Source organism: Eumetopias jubatus, unplaced genomic scaffold (genome assembly GCF_037043125.1).
Source record: "Eumetopias jubatus isolate StellerSeaLion01/CBP00866 unplaced genomic scaffold, mEumJub1_p1.0 scaffold_3, whole genome shotgun sequence".
Lineage (NCBI taxonomy): Eukaryota > Metazoa > Chordata > Mammalia > Carnivora > Otariidae > Eumetopias > Eumetopias jubatus.
Window position 1 is genome coordinate 7,922,181 of NW_028274809.1, and position 19,717 is coordinate 7,941,897.

General features: G+C 41.3%; 1 protein-coding gene across 11 annotated transcripts in view; it reads right to left on the bottom strand.

Moving 5' to 3' along the window:
* Positions 1-19,717, bottom strand: part of GIGYF2 (GRB10 interacting GYF protein 2) — a 146,656-nt gene that overhangs the window by 24,075 nt on the left and 102,864 nt on the right. For 10 of the 11 annotated variants that reach the window (XR_015767833.1, XM_088021498.1, XM_088021497.1 and 7 more), the window contains 7 exons: positions 17,231-17,322; positions 15,666-15,773; positions 14,544-14,644; positions 12,601-12,701; positions 10,087-10,248; positions 8,244-8,402; positions 4,956-5,192 (listed from right to left, as the gene is read on the bottom strand). Coding sequence is in view for 10 of the 11 variants with exons in the window: in XM_088021498.1 (XP_087877624.1) it covers positions 4,956-5,192; positions 8,244-8,402; positions 10,087-10,248; positions 12,601-12,701; positions 14,544-14,644; positions 15,666-15,773; positions 17,231-17,322 (960 nt within the window). In the remaining variant the exon portion in view is untranslated. The remainder of the gene's footprint in view (positions 1-4,955; positions 5,193-8,243; positions 8,403-10,086; positions 10,249-12,600; positions 12,702-14,543; positions 14,645-15,665; positions 15,774-17,230; positions 17,323-19,717) is intronic. The other variant, XM_088021499.1, reaches the window with a different exon arrangement.

The window sequence follows — 19,717 nt, forward strand, 5'->3', positions numbered from 1 at the left end:
TGTTAAGCGTCTGCCTTCATGATCCCAAAGTCCCGTGTCAGGCTCCCTACTCAGCAGGGAGTCTGCTTCTCCCTCTCCCTCTGCAGCTCCTCCTGCTCGTGCTTTCACTCTCTCTCTCTCTCCCCCAAATAAAATCTTAAAAAAACAAAAAAAAGAAGAAGAAATAATACCACTTCTTCACAAGCAAGTCCAAAATATAGAAGAGGAAACGTTTCCCAACTATTCTTCAACGCCAAGCATTACTGTGACACCAAATCAGACAAAGACATCACAAGAAAGAAAAAAATTACAAGAAAGACCAAAATCTCTTATGAATAGGAACACAAAAATCCTCACCAAATACCAGCAAAACAAGTCCAGCAACATATAAAAATAGAATTATATGCCAAGTAGGATTTATCCCAGGAATCCAACAGTGGTTCAACATCTGAAAATCAATTAATGTATTACACTATATTGATAGAAACAAAACAAAACAAAAAACTACACGATCATCTCAACAGACACAAAGTATCTGACAAAATCCAACACCCTTTCAGGATAAAAATGCTCAACAAAGAAGGAATAGAAGGAAACCTCCTCAGCCTGATGAAGGACATCTGCAAAAAAAATCCACAAATAACATTAAATTTAATGGTGAAAGACTGATGAATGCTTCCTCCCCCAAGATCAGAAACAAAACAAAGATATTCAATTTGCTATTTCTATTCAACATTGTATTAGAGGTTCTAGCCAGGACAACTAGGGAGAAAATGAAATAAAAGATTGGAAAGGATGAGGTAAAACCATCTCTATTTGCAGATGACAAAATTTTGTGTACAGAAAATCCTAATGAATCCATTAAGAAATATTAATAAAGCAGTTCAGCAAGATTGCAGGATACAAGCTCAATATACAAATATCAATTGTAGGGGCGCCTGGGTGGCTCAGTCATTAAGCATCTGCCTTTGGCTCAGATCATGATCTCAGGGTCCTGGGATCAAGCCCCGCATCGGGCTCTCTGCTCCACGGGAAGCCTGCTTTTCCCTCTCCCACTCCACCTGCTTGTGTTCCCTCTCTCGCCGTATCTCTCTCTGTCAAACAAATAAATACAATCTTTAAAAAAATATGTATCAATTATGTATCTATATACTTGCAATGAACAATCTGAAAATGAAATTTTGAAAACTCCATTTACAAGAACATCAAAAAGAACAAAATACTTAATAAGTTTAACAGAAGTAACACAAAAGTTATACTCTAAAAACTGTAAAATACTGAAAGAAATTCAAGAAGATCTAAATAAAAATCATCCCATGTTTATGGATCAGAAGACTTAATATTGTTAAGGTGGCAAAGCTCCTCAAATTGATCTACCGAGTCAAGGCAATCTCTGTCAAAATCCCAGCTGGCTTCTTCGTGGAAATTGATAAGCTCATTCTACAATCCATATGGAACTGAAAGAGACCCAGAATAGCCAAACAATATGGAAAAAGAACAAAGTTGGAGGACTCACACTTTCTGATTTCAAAAGTTAAACAAAGCAATAAAATATCAAGATGGTGTGTTACTAGCATAATGACAGATGTATAGACCACTTGAATAGAATTCAGAGTCCAGAAATGAAACCACGTGTCCATGGTCAACTGATTTTCAACTAGAATGTCGAGGCCATTCAGCAGACAAAGAATAGTCTTTTCAACAAATGGTGTAAGACAACTGGATAGTTAGTCACAAGCAAAAGAATGGAAGTCAAACCCTTCCCTCATACAATTAACAAAAACTAACTCAAAATGGATCAAAGACCTAAACATAGCAGCTAAAATTACAAAAGTATTGGAAGAAAACATTGGAAGAAATCTTGATGACCTCAGATTTGGCAATAGTTTCTTAGATATGACATCAAAAGCTCAAACAACAAAAGAAAAAATTGAACTTCATAAAAATGAAAAACTTTATGTATCAAAGGACACCATCAAGGAAGTAAAAAGACAACTCAAATAACAGAAAAAATATTTTTAAATCATGTATCTGATAAGGGACTTATAATATCTAGAATATATAAAGAACTCTTATAATTCAGTAAGATAAACCTAGATTAAAAGCAGGCAAAGGATTTGGATAGACATTTCTCCAAAGCTACATAAATGGCCAATAAACACATGAAAAGATACTCGACATCATTTGTCATCAGGGAAATGCAAACCAAAACCACAAGATATCATTTCACACCTACAAGGGTGGCTATAATCAAAACATCAGATAATAAGGATTAATGAAGATCTGGAGAAATTTGAATTCCCATATATTGCTGGTGGTAATGTAAAATGGTACAGCCACTTTGGAAAACAGTCTGGTAGTTTCTCAAACCATTAAACACATAGTTCTCATATGGCCCAGCAATTCCACTCCTAGTTTATACATATACATAAAAGCTTGTACATAAATATTTATCTATAACAGCAATACTCATAATAGCCAAAAGACAGAAACAGCTCAAATGTCCATCAACTGAGGAATGGATACACGAAAGCTGGCATGTCCATATAGTGCAATACCATTCAACCATAAAAAAGGAATAAAGTATAAGTGAACCTTGAAACCATTATGCTAATTCAAAGAAGACAGTCACAAAGCACCACATATCATATGACTGTATTTATGTGAAATGTCTAGAATAAGCAAATCTAGACAGAAAATAGATTAGGAGTTACTTTGGGCTGGGGAGAACAGGGGGTAGGGTGTGACAGCCAGAGGGTGCTTTGCAGGGCCTAGGGTGATACTGAAAATGTCAAAATCCACATGGTGACAGTTGCACATATCTGAATATACTGAAATTATTGAATTGTCTACTTTAAATGGTCCAATTGTATGGTATGTCAGTTCTATCTCAATAAAGCCCTCTTTAAAAAACTTTTTTCAGGGCACCTGGGTAGCTCAGTCGTTAAGCGTCTGCCTTAGGCTCAGGTCATGATCCCAGGGTCCTGGGATCGAGCCCCGCATCAGGCTCCCTGCTCAGCGGGAAGCCTGCTTCTCCCTCTCCCACTTCCCCTGCTTGTGTTCCCTCTCTCATTATATCTCTGTCAAATAAATAAATAAAATATTAAAAAAAAAAACAAAACTCCCCCCCACCCTGCCCCGGAGAACCTTTAGCAATTCCTCATAACCACCTCAAGTTCTTTATCTTCATTCAGAATGTTTATCTGTAAAATATCTCCACAGTCTTGTGGCACCTGGGTGGCTCAGTGATTAAGCGTCTGCCTTCAGCTCAGGTCATGATCCCAGGGTCCTGAGATCAAGCCCCACATTGGGCTCCCTGCTCAGCAGGGAGTCTGCTTCTCCCTTTGCCCCTTCCCCTCTGCTCGTGCTCTGTCTCTTGCTCTCTCTCTCAAATAAATAAAATCATTTAAAAAAAAAAATCTCCTACAGTCTTTATTGGAAGGTAACAGGTCAAAACCAGACACACAAAAGACAGCCAGAGAAGTTAGAGATCTGGAAGTTACTTGTGCCTTTGTCTTCCCCCTTTATCCCCATAATCTTATCAGTCACCACATTCTATGATGTGGCCTCTAAGAACAGTCTTCTGACAGCCTTTTCAGGGCCCTGGAGCCAAAGATACATGGGTTCTAACACATGGCTCTGCTCTGAACTCTCAGCTGGACCCAAAGCAAGCTAAAACTAAGCTCCTGAACATTTTTCCTCTTTGGTAGAACATAGGTATCCACACTTAAGCTTTTAACGATGGCTGTAAAGATGAAATGATGTAACATATGAAAAGCTGTGGTCCAGTGCTTGACACAAAGCAAACACTCAATAATTACTGCTATCTTCAACTCCACCTTTCCAATCCTACTACCACCTTCCTCTCCTTCACCTGGACCACTCCCCACCAGCCCCTCACAAGCACTCTGCTCACCTCCAGTCCTGTTCCTTACAAGTCCATTTAGTTCTCAAAGTGATAAATATTTGCTCCTGCAATCGGACAATGCTATTTCCTAGATGAAAACACTTCAGTGCCCCACTCTGTTTTACACACCTTTAAGTCCTAATTCTTTAATAGAGTATATACAACCCATGGTGACACAGACCCTGCCCACACTTCTCTCAGACCTCACTCGCCAGCAGTAGTAACTCACTTTTTAAATTCCCCCAAACACACCACAGTGTTTCTGAACTTCATTCCTCTGCTTACACCATGTCTCCTCTCTCAAAAACCCCCTCCATTCTCCAAACTGCCTATTTAGCTTTTTCTTGTTTTTCATTTTCCCTCCCTAATGACTCAGTTTAGAAGTTACCTTTTTCTAGGAAGCCTTTCCATACTTCCCATGTGGACAGTGTTCTCACATTTTAGAGCAAGCAGAAGAATGCCCTGGAGGCTTTGTTCAAACACAGATTACTGGGTCCCACCACCAAAAGGTTCGGATTTAGGAAGTCTGGGGTGGGACCTGAGAATCTGCATTCCTAACAAATTCCCATGTGCTCACACCCTGAGAACTGCCACCTCTCTCACTACACTCACCACTTTGTATTCACATTTCCTATTTATATGTCTTTCTCCCATGAGCTCCCTGAAGATAGGGGACACTAAACCATACTGCTAACCACAGATCACATGTAAAGTTCTTGGGACCCTGCCATAAAGCTTCCTAATTACTCCCATTCCATCACTAATGCCACGACTTTATGGTCACCAAAGGCTTACTACCTGGCAGCCACCCCAGCTCTGTCTTTGTCCCTCAGATCCAGTCACTAAGTCTTGCTGGCTGCTTGGCTTGCTCAGTCGGTAGAGCATGCGACTCTTCGTCTGGGTCGTGAGTTCAAGCCCCACACTGGGCATGGAGCTTACTGGGGTGGGGGGTGGGGGAAGTACTAACATTCAGTACTAAAGAAAGCACACTGCTTTACTGCTACTGCCCCAACAGCATCTACCTAAAACTACCAGGCAAGGAGCCCCTGCGGCTGTGCCGAGGCTCTACCTTCATCTGAGCCAGCTGCTGCTGCTGCTGCTGCTGCTGCAACCTGCGGAGAGCCTCCTGCTGCTGCTGCCTCTGGCGCAGCAGCTCCTTCTGCCGCTGGAGCTCCAGTTCCTTCCTCTTCCGCTCCTCTTCTTCGTGCCGGATTCGGGCTGCCTCCTCTTCCATCCGCAGCCGGTTCTCCTCTAATCGACGCTGGGCTTCTTCTTCTTCCCGGGCCCATTTTGCAGCCTCCTCTTCCTTCCCAGAAGAAAAAACAAAAGAATAAAATTTAATTGTGTTTAAAAAAAAAATCTGAATCACTTTAGAAGGTTTCTGTCAAAAAACTATACAAGTACCAGAGAAAACAGAAACTCTGTTTATGATGACAAAAGGCAGAGATAAGTTTTCTTTTAAAATATATTTACAGTAGCTACAAAGGCTTGGCCTGCTTACAGGATAAAATTTCAATTTATTTGCTAAATTCTCCATGAAAGGAATGTCACTTTGAGTATCAGTGGTAAGCACTGATCTCTCTTAAGAGATCACCACCAACTGCAGCAAAGGCTTCTGGAGACTGTTCCTATATTGAGGCAGAGCTAGCTTTTCAGGGTGCTGAACTTGAAAAGTTAACAAGACCTTGCAAGGACAGATTACCAGGAAAGCACCAACCAGTTCTGGAACCAGAGCAACCTTACAAGACCACTTAAATTCCATCCCTGATTCACACTCCTTGTGGCCCAGGAGTCCTTTGGAACATCTCTCCTCGAACCATTGTCCATCCCTCTACTACTCTGTCCTGTACCTTGGCTCATTGTCCTTCTGCTTTCCTTCTACAAAACCATTCCAGTGGGCCCTCTGGAACTCTCCTCACCCTCCTTCACAGAGTCTGCTTACTGTACCTACAATGCTGTGTTTTATTCAGATAGCCCATTCCCCTCCCTTCATTCTCCAGAACCCAGCAGGTATCAACCACTCTACGAGGACTTCCCTAGCCCTTAGGAGGTAGACTTCCCCTCTGCCATTTCATTTTGTCCAATTATACCTCGTCCTCTGTTTGCTCCTAGTCCACCCGTGGCAACAACTATTTCCTATCCAAAACCCATTCCTTGGGCGCCTGGGTGGCTCAGTTGGTTAAGCAACTGCCTTCAGCTCAGGTCATGATCCTGGAGTCCTGGGATCGAGTCCCACATCAGGCTCCCTGCTCTGTGGGGAGTCTGCTTCTCCCTCTGACCCTCTTCCCTCTCGTGCTCTCTATCTCTCATTCTCTCTCTCTCAAATAAATAAAATAAAATCTTTTAAAAAATAAAAAAAAAATAAAAAAAATAAAAAAAACAAAACCCATTCCTTTCAGGCTTCTTCCTTGGGGACAGAGGCTCTGTCACCTCAGACATCTAAAATGCCAGATTTCACATTTTAAAAAGCTTCCAGGGACGCCTGGGTGGCTCAGTCGGTTAAGCGGCTGCCTTTGGCTCAGGTCACGATCCCAGTGCCCTGGGACCGAGTCCCGCATTGGGCTCCTTGCTCAGCAGGGAGCCTGCTTCTCTCTCTGCCTGCATCTCCCCCTGCTTGTACTCTTGCTCACTCTCTCTCGCCCACGCTCTCTCTAACAAATAAATTTTAAAATGTCTTAAAAAAAATAAATAAAAAGCTTCCAATGTAACTAGGGGCACCCATGTGACATGATTTAGGCCAAAGGAATGTCTGCTGGGAGGCTTCTAAGGAAGGTATTCCTCTGAAACAAAAGAAGCGTAAGAGAAGGAACATTCCCTTGCAGGCTGTACAAGGGCATGGTACCCAAACTCCTAATCATGAAGTGAAAAATCTGAAGTCAAAGTAAACCCACCAAGAAACACTAGAGCAGAATTTTGCAAAGGACCTGGATCCTTAATGATAGCACTGAGTTACTGCCTTATATCCTTGATATGGGATCTGTTGTTTAAACTATTTTTAAATGAATATTTTCATTTTGCACCTGAAAGCATCCTAACTGTGGCATTTATTTCTTGTACAATCATCAACAACACAGCCAGTGAGCTTCTTAAGGACAGAAACAATTTCTTTAAAACTTTCATACTCCACCAGGAAACAAGCACAATAACTGGCATATAGTACCTTAACTAAATATGTTAACTGTCAAATGAATAAGCCAAATGATGAACTGACATACAATCTACCCTTGAGGTCTATCTACCTCTAATAGTATTTAGGTTGCTCAAAGAGTTTCAATCAAGAACTTAGGCAAAAGCAGGTAATGTCCAGCTTGTGTCAATCTACATGTATAAGTATGGACTGCCCACAGTGATTTCCTTCCAAAGAGCACAGTACGTGGGGAGAAGTAACATTTACAGTGGAAAAACCTGACAGGCACTGCTGCAGCCAAGTGACCAGGGTCTACACCAGCAGTCATTAGTCCTGTTGAAAATATGTATCCTTGATATAGAGTGATGAAAATGGCACTTTGCCTCTGTGTGATTTACTTTCCAAACCCCGTAAGTCCAGTTTAATTGTAAGAAAAACATCAGATGAGTTCCAATAGAGAGTTACCCTATAACATACGGACCATTATACCTTAAAACTGCCAAAGACCCTCAAAACAAGGAAAGCCTGAGAGACTGTCAAGCGAAGAAGCTAAGGAGACAACTAAATATAATATTTTGGATTTGGGATCTGGGAACAGAAAAAAAAACATGGGGGAAAAATTGAGGAAATGTGAAAACTATGGATTTTAGTTAATAATAATATATCAATAATGGTTTAATGTGACAAATGTGCCATATTAATATAAGATAATAATAGAGAGAAAACCGTATTATCATCCAGATTTTTCTGAATATCTAATACTGCTCTAAAAATAAAGTCTACTAAAAAAAAAAATTCTAAGTTCTTAAACATTAAAAGGAAATGCTTTAGGGGTTCTGGCTGCCTGTAAGTGGCAGAATGACCTGGTTGGACTAGAATTAGATAGTGCCCATTGTTACACAGCCTATGAAAATACGAAGTAGCACTGAATAGTGCACTTCAGAAAAGTGAGAGTACCCTCAGGCAAAAGTGGTCAACTTGCAGATCTCTCATTTGGTTTTTTAAAGGGTAGGCCTTCTTTAGATTTCTCCCTGGTATCCTGGGGGTTTTTGGTTCTTTGATATTTTGTCCAGCTTCTGCAATTACCTTTGGGACAGTCATTACAAAAGTAGTAAGAGTCAGGTCTCTTCTAATAATTTTCAGTAAATAAGCTATCCTCCTATCCAAACACTTTCTAATCACAAATTCCTAGCTTCAAAGAAGCCATGAGAAGAGCAAACCATCTGTCACCTGCTTGCGTAACAACTCTTCCTGCTTCCGCCTTTCCTCCTCTTCTCTCCTCCTCTCTTCCAGTCTCCGAAGAGCTTCTTCTTGCTGTTGTCTTTCTTCCTCTTCTCGCTGTCGCCTTAATGCAATTTCTTGCTCCCTTTGGCGTCGCAGAGCTTCTTCCTAAATTAAAAAAAAAAAAGGTGTGTGTGTGAGAGAGAGAGAGAGAGAGAGAGAGAGAGAGAGAGAGACAGACAGACACACAGAAAGAAACAAACTCTGGATCTTGATTTGTATATCCCATTATAACCTGAAAAGAAACAGACTATGTGCTGCTAAGGCTCTGTCAACAGTAAATATAAAAAGAATATAACCAGGATCTAGAGTAAAAAGAGTTGGGAAGTAAACATATCAACAATTAAAATAATTTGTATTTAAAATAGTGGGGCACCTGGGTGTTCAGTCGGTTAAGTGTCTGACTCTTGATTTTGGCCCAGAGGTCATGATCTCAGGGTTGAGGGATCAAGCCCCATATCGGGCTCCACACTGGGTGTGGAGTCCACTTGAGATTTTCTCTCTCTCCCTCTTCCCCTCCCTGCTCCCTTTCTCTAAAAAAAAAATAATAATAGTAAATAATAATAAAGATTCTCCCTCTCCCTCTGCCCCTATCCCCACCACCCACCCATTAAAGCACACACACGCTCTATTCTCTAAAAAATAAACAAATAAAAATAAATAAAATAAAACAGCAGCAGTTAAATAGCACTACACTGAGAGTCCATCCTAGTTTCTACATTAGCTACTGCATTTACTAATTAACCCCAGAAAGGGCTACAGGAGGCCTGAGGCTTTGGCTTCTCTTTGGTACCATTAATCCTTATTTACCCACCCCCCCAAATCAACAGAGAACCCAGAACATAGGTCAAATCAACATAGCAACCAAAAATGCCTGGTGTGGTAGAAATAAGCTCTCTAGTCAGAAGTACTGAGCAAAGTTGTGTATTCTAGAATGTGTTCTGAAGAACGAAATCCCCCATGTCAAGTACAAAGAAAAGGGTCTCTGTCGCCTGGGTGGTTCAGTCAGTTAAGCATCTGCCTTTGGCTCAGATCATGATCTTAGGGTCCTGGGATGGAGCCCCGCATCAGGCTCCCTGCTTGGAGGGGAGTCTGCTTCTCCCTCTCCCTCTGCCCCTCCCCACTGCTCGTGATCTCTCTTTCTCAAATAAATAAGTAAAATCTTAAAAAAGGGGAAGTGTCTCACTGTCAAAATTTAAGAAATACTGAGCAACACAGAAGTTAACTGATTTCTTTACTGCAATACTTCTTAGAGCCCTTACATGCTACTGCAGAGTGTAACCCTAAGAAATATTAGTAGTTCAAATCTAATCTCAGCAGGGACCCTTTTGTTTTCCACAGAGTACCTCTTGCGGCTAACAACGGGTATGAAATGTGAGATAAAGTGGACTTTGGGTCCATTACAGAGTGGATTGTTTCAAATGGGATTTGTAAAAATCCCAACAGAAAAATGGGTCCTGCACATGAACAGAGAATTCCCAAAAACGAAATATAAACAGCCAAAGTCCACAAAAACTGTTCATCATCACTGGTTATAAAGCAAAGACTCAGTTACTTCCGAAATCTAACTGAGAATATTCAAAGAAATCAACTCCGGTTATTTACCAGGACTGAAGCTACCCGCCAGGGGCTGCTACTGGGTCACAGATATTTCTTCTAAAGGAAGTGAATCTCCTAAGGCTCTAATCCCAATCCTGCTATTAACTCCCTCTCAACCTCAGAGGGACCATGTCCCAAGAACCATGAATGCGGTTCAGGGCTAATTCTGGGGTCCGTGTTCTCCGAGGTGTACCTGTTTCCTTCGGGCAAGCTCTTCTTCCTCCCGCCTCTTCCTTTCTTCCTCCTGCTGCCTCCGAAGGATTTCCTCCTGCTGTCTCCGCAGTTCTTCTTGCCTCTTCCGTTCCTCCTCCTCCCGTTTTGCCCTCATTTCCGCCTCTCTTCTCTCCTGCTCTAGCTGTGATTGCAAGAAAATACTCTTAAAAACCTGAAGCCAGGGGCGCCTGGGTGGCTCAGTCGTTAAGCGTCTGCCTTCGGCTCAGGTCATGATCCCCGCGTCCTGGGATCGAGCCCCGCATCAGGCTCCCTGCTCGGCGGGAAGCCTGCTTCTCCCTCTCCCACTCCCCCTGCTTGTGTTCCCTCTCTCGCAGCATCTCTGTCAAATAAATCAGTAAAATCTTAAAAAAAAGGAAGAAGAAAAAGAAACCTGTGGCCAAGCAGAGAAACACTCCAACATCACCAACCTGTACCATCAGGAGAAGCTGGAAGATGCAGACACTACACCATTCACAGTTGCTTGTACTGCAAGTGAGTGATGAAACCAGCTCTGTGAGAACTCAGCTCTGGTATGTCGCAGTAGGCAGAACAGTGTCACGCTCTCCTAAACTGAATGGGCTCTCCCCCGACATTTAGCTACCTCCTCACTCCACACTACCACATCCCATCTCCTAGACATGGGAGAAGGAGACCACCAGGAGAGTAACATCAGAATTCTCTTGGGGTGGCACTCTGCTCATCCCTACAAGGATTTTCTGATTCAAGATCTAACAGTGTGTCTACAAGGTTTTAATAGCAATGTTGTAAAGCTGCTAGTGTGAAAAATCACAGACTTCTTTAAAATTTGAAGACCAACCACTTAACAAATTCTATCATTTATAATTCCTAGTTACTAGTCCAATCCAGCACCTCATCTCCTTTCTCACTGCCACACATACAGTTTAGGCTTTCACTTTCTCATCCACATTTCTAAAAGTCCCTTACTTGGTTTCCCGGCATCCGTTTTGCTCACATTCCCCAGCACATCTTAAGTTCCACCAAAAAAATCATTCCTGGCTTACACATAACACCATCCTTCACCCTGAAATAAATTCTAACCCTCTACCAGGACATGTGTAAGGGCCCTCATGACTGGCTTGCCTCATCTTAGCCTCCTCGCTCTTCACTTATCTCTCAGACACACAATGGCTCCAGGCCAGACCAAATTATTGAGCTGCTTCCTGAGCCAGTATGTTCTCATGCATTTCTGAGCCTTTACAGGAACTGTTTCCTTCAACTGGGTTAATCCTACTGTTCTTCAAGTGAAAATTAGTGCAGGTATTACTGTCCATCAACAGTGTCACCCAATTCCTGACACCCACCTCTCCAACTGGGTGAGAATAGCTAGCCCATGTGCTTTCCTGACTAACCTGTAACTCTGTTACGTGCCTGTGTGTCATTGCCCCCACCCACTTACACACACACACACACACACACACACACACACACACACACACACACACACCCCAGACACAAAAGATTGCAACTTCCTAACCCTCCCTCATCATCTATGTGTTCCCAGCACAAAGCACTACAGTACTAGTACACTCTAAAGAATTAGCTGAATTATGGTCTCTTGCTCATTTATGGAGACAGACCATGAACCCTTTCTGTGCACTATAAGGAGACTGTCGCTACCTCAGATGATAAGAATACATTAAGTATAAAATAGGAACAAGATTCTCCCAGAGGCATGAGAATTCAGAATCATTACAATGACACTAAGTGTTGATAAGACATCTCCAGCTGAAAAATACTAAAAACCAAAATTCAAGATTCCCTGCTCCTCCAGAAGATGTGAATGGAACATGGGATCTAATGTTATGTTGAGCTTTTCAACCACATGTCTGGGGATAGTAAGAAATGTAAACTAAAACCGCTATAAAGATTCAATGTGGTGGGGGGGGGGGGGCCTGGGTGGCTCAGTGAAGGGTCTGCCTCCTGCTCAGGTCATGATCCCAGGGTACTGGGATCGAGTCCCGCATCGGGCTCCCTGCTCCATGAGAAGGCTTTCACTTTCTCCCACTCCCCCTCCCCCTGCCTGTGTTCCCTCTCTCACTGTGTCTCTCTCTGTGAAATAAATAAATAAAATCTTCAAAAAAAAAAAAAAAAAGATTCAATGTAGGAACTCAAGCCACAGATCAAGGGTTTGATAAGCAATGCAGTGTATTATTTTCCTAGGTCTTAGAATTTATAACAAGTGTTTATACCATGAATAATGTAATTAAAGTATACATCTGATCATAATCATTAATGTGTCAACCAACCAATCAATTTTAAGTGATTTAATTTAAACTTGTTAATTTTCATTGTTTGAGGTCTTTTTTGGGAAAAGCGGGAACAGTAAGGATAGAACATGAATGTGCTTATACCAGCTAAGTAACAGTAAACTAATAGGAAAAAGCAGAGTTAGCCAGAGAGAGACATCGGTAAACAAATGCCTATGTCCTACAGATGGAAAGCATGCACTGCTATGGAAGAAGGAGTTTCAGACCTTTGCAGCTTTGGCCTTCTCCATTTGCTGAAGCTGTTCAAGGGCAGGTCCTGGAGTTGTGGTGTCAAGGGGAAGATCCCATACACTACCACCTTCCCAAACTATAAGACAATAAGGGGAAAAGTGAAGGTTATCAGAGCTTACATACATGATCACATATCCACAAGCATTAATGAAAAAGCTGTTTCCCTGTCCCTGAATAAGCTCCATCATACATATCTGTGCTGCTTTTAGGTAGACTAAACTGCCAATGGGCTCTGGTTTAAATCAATATCCTTCAACACATCTAGAAGGAAAGAAATTACCAGGCATTTGCTGGGAAACTAATTTCATCCTCAAAAAACCCTATAAGACGGGCACCTGGGTGGCTCAGTCGTTCGAGCATCCAACTCGAGCCCTGTGTCGGGTTCCACACTGGGCATGGAACCTGCTTAGGATTCCCTCTCCCCCTCTCCCGCTGCCCCTCCCCCACCCTCTGCTCTCCCTCTCTCTCTCTCTCTCAAAACAAACAAACCTTATGTTCATATCCCCCATCTTTACAGATGAATAAGCTACAGGTCAGGGGTAGTTTCATAACATTCCCAAGGACACACACCAAGCACGTGGCCATGACAGGATTTAAATCCCAGTGTATTAGATCCCAAAGCCCACAATATTTCCAGAAGCCATACAACCTCTTACTGCACGCCCAATAGAGAGTGGGGTCAAGAGAGGTATATAACTGTGAAACTAGAGAGCACTAAGTAGTTGCATAATATTGTGAATGTATTAAATGCCACTGAATTGCTCATCTAAAAATGGTTAATGTTATGTTATATGAATTTTACTTCAAAGAGAAAGAAAGAGGTACAGTTGGAGCTGGGGAGGCCTCTGGAAAGGCTGGGAAGGTCTCACAAATGACAACAGGTCCTACTGACCTGCAAGGCAGCACAGAGTCAGATGCAGGAGTAAATAAATAGATAAAGGCTTCTGAGTCTGCTTTCCTACTGCCAGCACAAGGTTTGCTGATACCACTTTCCAGCATTCTCTATTCCCTACAGTATTTCTATACTATAAATTATTGGTTGTATAAAAAGAATGGACTATTTGGTATCATACCCAAAGAAAGAAACTGTTTAATAAGGTACTTATAAATAGTCCCCCCAAAATTGGAGACTATTTTAACATCCGAACTATAAACGGCTACCAAGAAAAAATAAGGTACACAGAGCAGGGAAAGTTGATGAGGGATGATAATCAGTCCTTCTCCTGCTATAATCCCCAGGATCAGTGTTAGCAAGAGACTACCACCTGACAAGCTCAAGTGCTCTAAGAAAAACCCATCAATGCCTATGGTTCCTGAGAATTGTCAACACCAACTATAACCTCTTTTAAGGACTATCCATGGTTCAAACTACCTACCTCTGCAGGTATTAAACCTTAAAATCCATCAGTGTTCCACCAATATCAAGACTTTTTAAAAATCCCAGACCCAAATTTTCTAATTAGATGCAAAATGATCAGAGAATGAGGTAGGGTGTTCACTTTAAAGCAGGCTTTTTTCATCCCAAAACTTCTGGGTACCTATAGTGTTAAGCTATATATTAACCCTTCACTCAAAAGAACAGATGTTTTTACTTAAGCTTTTTTTTCTTTTTCCACTCTGGCTGGCAGAAGAAGTCAAAAAACAATTCATAGGACTTTTCCACACTGGTTAGAGCAACATAAAGAGAGAGGCTGATTCAAATTCATGAAATTTATCTACTAAACACTTCTAGCAAATCCTTAACAGTATATTTTCAATAATATTTTCAATCCTTTGCTGGGGTCTATTAAAAAATGAGACTATTTGTTACTATTCAACATAAAACGGTTCAAAAACTGACACATTTTAAAAAAATTGAATTATAAAGTAAGAGTCTAAATCTTTGGAGCTACACTGAAGACCAAGCTCCAATTCTTACCTGTAGGCTGTGAGGCTGCTGGCTGAAGCTCCCAGATAGAACCAGTATCTGGCACCGACACAGACCTAGTTACTGAAGGAATGATGTTCTGATCAGATATTCTGCAAAAGGGAAATAAAAAAATCAACTTGTTCTTGTCATTTGCAAAAACAGATAAAGAGGAATTTCTACATTTCCAGGCTATTTGTCCAGAAAACTCCTTCATTGTTTTAACTAAACCATAACACTACCAAAATGTTTAGAGGAGGAACAAAGATAGAGGCCCAGTCATCAATACTTCTGAATCAAGGTATTAACAAATGTTGATTTCTAGATAATGCATATACCTATGGTCTTAAAAAACTCAGAATATGTCAATAAGAGTAAAAGAGGCAGCATGTTATAATGAAAAACCCATAGACCATAAGTCAAAAGGTCTTCATTTTAGTTCTGTCTCTGAAGTTCTCTGTGTATTATGTCAACTGAGTTCTTTAGCCTTTCAGTGTATCAGTTTATCCATCTGTAAACTGGCACCTTACCGCCTAACGTGCCCACCTCACTCGCTGGGTTAGGACTGAAAAGAGAAATGTGGAAGGTTTTGGTTAAATCGGACAGTAAAGTTTTTAAGACAGTCACGGATACCTCTGAAGGAAGTACAGCAAGTACTGCCCTGAATGATAATCTGAAACTACAGAAATTTAAGACTTTTAGCATAATTTACTTTTCCTCAGACTTATCTTAATGGCTTTTGGGTTCTGAAAAATTTTTACTCTGTGTGGCAGTGTATCTTTCTTGAGATCTCATGGGTGAAAAGGAGGTTAAACATCTAGACTATAATTTTTTTTTGCTGGTTCTGTAAGAATACATTGCTTTCCCAATATTGTCATTATTCTGAGGTTCTGATTTGAAATTTATCCTCTATAAGTAAAAAGATCAAAAATGTTTTATTGCCAGCTTAATTACTATTTTTAAAAGCTATATTCTGGTTTTACACACAATACACACATATGTGTCCTGTGTGGGTATTTTGATACCAGAGTTCACACATTATACTAAAATTTCCTTTCTTCTCTTTAATACACACACACACACACACACACACACACACACACAGATACGACACATCATAGAATGACCACCTACCTCATTTTCAGAGCCTGGAACTGTTGGAGAAGAAGTGCCAACTGTTGCTGCTGCTGCGAAGACAGGGCTGCTTTCTGCTGCTGAGCCAAAACCTGTGCATATTGTTGTCTTCGAAAAATAAAATAAAGTGTAACCTGTCTATGCACATTTAGTACACTTTACTGAGATACTGAAAGACAAAGGTCAGTCCACCACCCCCCAAAAACATCATTAGAAATAGCTATCAAATAAATCTTAAAAATTCTTCATGATAAGGATAGTTACACAGAAAATTCTCTACTTCATTCTAAAAAGAACTGAACTTCTAGATAACATGCTCAAAGAGGACAGCAAAAAAAAATTTACAAAATGTCAAAAACTGTCAAACTCCCCAAAAATATCAGAAAGCAAGTGAAAAACAGATTTGAATAGCTTCTTTCACATGAAGCACCTTTCGCAAAAATAAAATCACTTGTATAAAAATTCTCAAAATTTATGTTTCAGCTTGGAAAATTTTAGGTTAAGACTTTTTCTCACGGGGCGCCTGGGTGGCTCATTCGGTTAAGCGTCTGCCTTCGGCTCAGGTCATGATCCCAGGGTCCTGGGATCGAGCCCCGCATTGGGCTCCCTGCTCAGCGGGAAGCCTGCTTCTCCCTCTCCCACTCCCCCTGCTTGTGTTCCTGCTCTCGCTGTGTCTGTCAAATAAATAAATAAAATCTTGGGGAAAAAAAAAAAGATTTCTCTTTCCCCAACTGGATGAGAGGTAGAAAATTTTTTTTCTGTAAAGAGCCAGACAGTAAATATTTTCAGCTTTGCAGGCCACATGCAATTATTCAATTCTGCCACTGCCGTGCAAAAGTAGCCGTAGACCACACACCAACAAAAGCGTGTCGCTGTATTCCTATAAAACCCTGCTCGTGACAACAGAGATCAAGCCGGTTTGCCAATCTTTGCACCAGATGACAGCAAATCTTACTACTTCTACCAAAGGGACACATAATCTAAGTGATTCTGCCATCATTCCACACCAATGCTAACAGTATAAATTTTTACTTCTTTCCTGCCCTCTCATCTATGTTTTTTCACTGTGGCATTCAAAGTTGAGCTATTTAGGAGGCATTTAATTCTTAAAATGCTTTTGTTTCTTGCTTTAGGAGCTAAAGAGTGAAATTCTAGTTATGTGTCATTTTCTGCAAATTTCTGGTATTTAAGAAGGTAAGACCAAACTCCAAATATATAGTGGTAACATGCCACTAGCTAGGTGACTGAAGTATCCTATAAACTTTTAGTTCTCTGCTGTAAAAGGTGAAACTTGGGAGATTTTATCTAAAGGCACTTAGGGATTCCTGGGAGGCTTAGTCGGTCGAGCATCAGACCCTTAGTTTCAGCTCAAGTCATGATCTTGGAGTCCTGGGATTAAGCCCCCCATCAGACTCTGCACTCAGGGGTGATTCTGTATGTCCCTCTCCCTCTGCCCCTCCCCCTACTCTTGTGCACTCTCTCTCAAATAAACTCTTCAAAAAAATGTTTTTTAAATAAAGACACTTTGAATACTGCAGTGCACCCTACTGCGTTACTGCTCTTACTGTATTAAGAACTGCTGGTACTGAAGGTGCTGCATCTGGTACAAGGCCGTGAGCTCCTGCTGCCTGGTCAGTCGTTCCTGGTCCAACTCTCCCTAGGAGTGAAGGGGTAGGGGAAGAAACACCCTGAACAAATTGCAAAGAGCATAAAAGCCATTTACCACATATTATCTGAAAGCAAACTGAATCTCAGACCTTCACTTCCCACCTCCCCTTTATGCTCCAAAACACTCAACTATTACAAAAACTCTTAAAAAACTAAAGAATGCCATCTAGTGGAAAAAGGTGGTGTCTGCATTATAAGAGATTCCCTAGGGTGGGAAAGGGATCCTTGTTTCAGGGGCTGTTCTCTCCTCCTACCCTTGAAGTTAAATGTTGTACTGTACTCCAGAGTCACTACAAAAAATGTATTATTTCTCAGTGTTAAAAGTGGGTGGCTCAGTCGTTAAGCGTCTGCCTTCGGCTCAGGTCATGATCCCAGGGTCCTGGGATCGAGCCCCACATCGGGCTCCCTGCTCCGCGGGAAGCCTGCTTCTCCCTCTCCCACTCCCCCTGCTTGTGTTCCCTCTCTCCCTGTGTCTCTGTCAAATAAATAAATAAATAAAATCTTTATTTTAAAAAAAAAGTGATCTGTAAATCTGGAGATCACGCAGAAATTAAGAGAAACGGGACAAAGCTTTCAGAAAGGAGTAAAATTATCTGAAGTTAACGTTACAGTAGGAATTTGACAAGGGCCCATAACGAATATAGACAGCAGCGTAGAAGTATGTCTTGTTAAAGATGCTGAGAAGTTTTACATTAACAGAATATGAAAGAGCTTTGAAAATTATAACTTTCCACCCCCAAATTAGGTGTTTCTATTGCTATTAATGTATCATGAGTTAGAGGGGCGCCTGAGTGGCTCAGTCAGTTAAGTGTCTGCCTTCGGCTCAGGTCATGATCCCGGGGTCCTGGGATTGAGCCCCGCATCGGGCTCCCTGCTCAGTGGAGAGCCTGCTTCTCCCTCTCCCTCTGCCTCCGCCTGCCACTCTGCCTACTTGTGCTCTCACTCACTCTGTCAAATAAAAAAAAAAAATCTTAAAAATATGTACGTGTGTGTGTGTGTGTGTGTGTGTGTATGAGGTTAGAAAAAATAAATTTTAGTTTGTGTTTCAAGTAACATAGCTGGAATTTAAATTCTGAAAAGTTAAAATTGGGAAAAGAATGAAATGTGAAGTGGAAGATAACAGAAATAATAAAAGCATAAGGGTGACATAGATTAAGGCAAATCATTAGTGAATAGTCTGTATCTTTATCGTACATAGACTATGCTTTGGAACAAAACAATGGATATACAATTTCTTGGGGTGGAGATCATCTGAAATTCGGGGACATTTTTCTTTCCAATTAAATACTGGAGGATGGAAGCTACACTTGGTTAATCTAAAACTTCTACATTTCGGGTGCCTGCGTGGTTCAGTCCTTAAGCCTTCGGCTCAGGTCGTGACCCTGGAGTCCTGGGATCGAGTCCCACTTTGTGCTCCCTGCTCAGCAAGGAGTTTGCTTTTCTCTCTGACCCTCACCCGACTTGTGCTCTCTCTCAAATAAATAAATAAAATCTCAAAAAAAAAAAAAAACCAACTACATTTCAAGGTACATTCATCATAAAGGTGAACTCTCTTCTTATCAGTGCCATTCAGGGCAACAGCAATAACAGCTGACAGAAGCAGAGCTTGCCATGGTTCTTCCCATAACTGAGGCTCAGCCCCTATAACTAGAAGTCAGGAAATGGGCTAGGGCAAACATGACAAGCTCCAAGGGATGAACTTTCAGCTCTGAAACATGCACAATAACTCATCCCAATTTCAGAAAAGGGAAATAGAGCTCAAACTTGGTATATAAGTTAAATATTTATACAAGAAGACACAATTCATTTTTCTTTGGATTTATAACAGAAATGTCAGAAATAATTCCCCTCACTGAGGAATCATCACTGTTCTCCAAATTATAGGAGGTCTCAACCCACCAGTGGATTGTGACATCAATTACTGGGTCAAGATCAACATTTATATGGAAAGGGAGGAAGGGAGGAAGGGAGGGAAGAAAATATGTGCATGGCACAAAATGCTTTGTGAAACTTGTTTCACAAATATACACATAGAGTTATAAATGTACAGAGTAATGATGTAAAACTCACTTATTTTACTACGGGCTGTGGCCAAACAAGTTTGATGCCCACTGTTCTTACCTATGAACCCCTATGACCATAAGAGAGTTTGTGTCCTATTTACCTTGATTGTATAAGAACCTACCACAAGGCCTAGCACAGGCCTTAACTATGCAGCTAATGAATAAATCAATGGTGATTGCTGCTGCAGTGACCCAGTGTTCACACTAAAGGTGTCTGGCTACGGCCACTTCTGACTATAGCAGCCACGCAACACTCCAACCTGGAGAAGGAAAAGTAAGGCATCCACCCATCCAAAGCCCTCCAAAAGGAACTCTATAGGG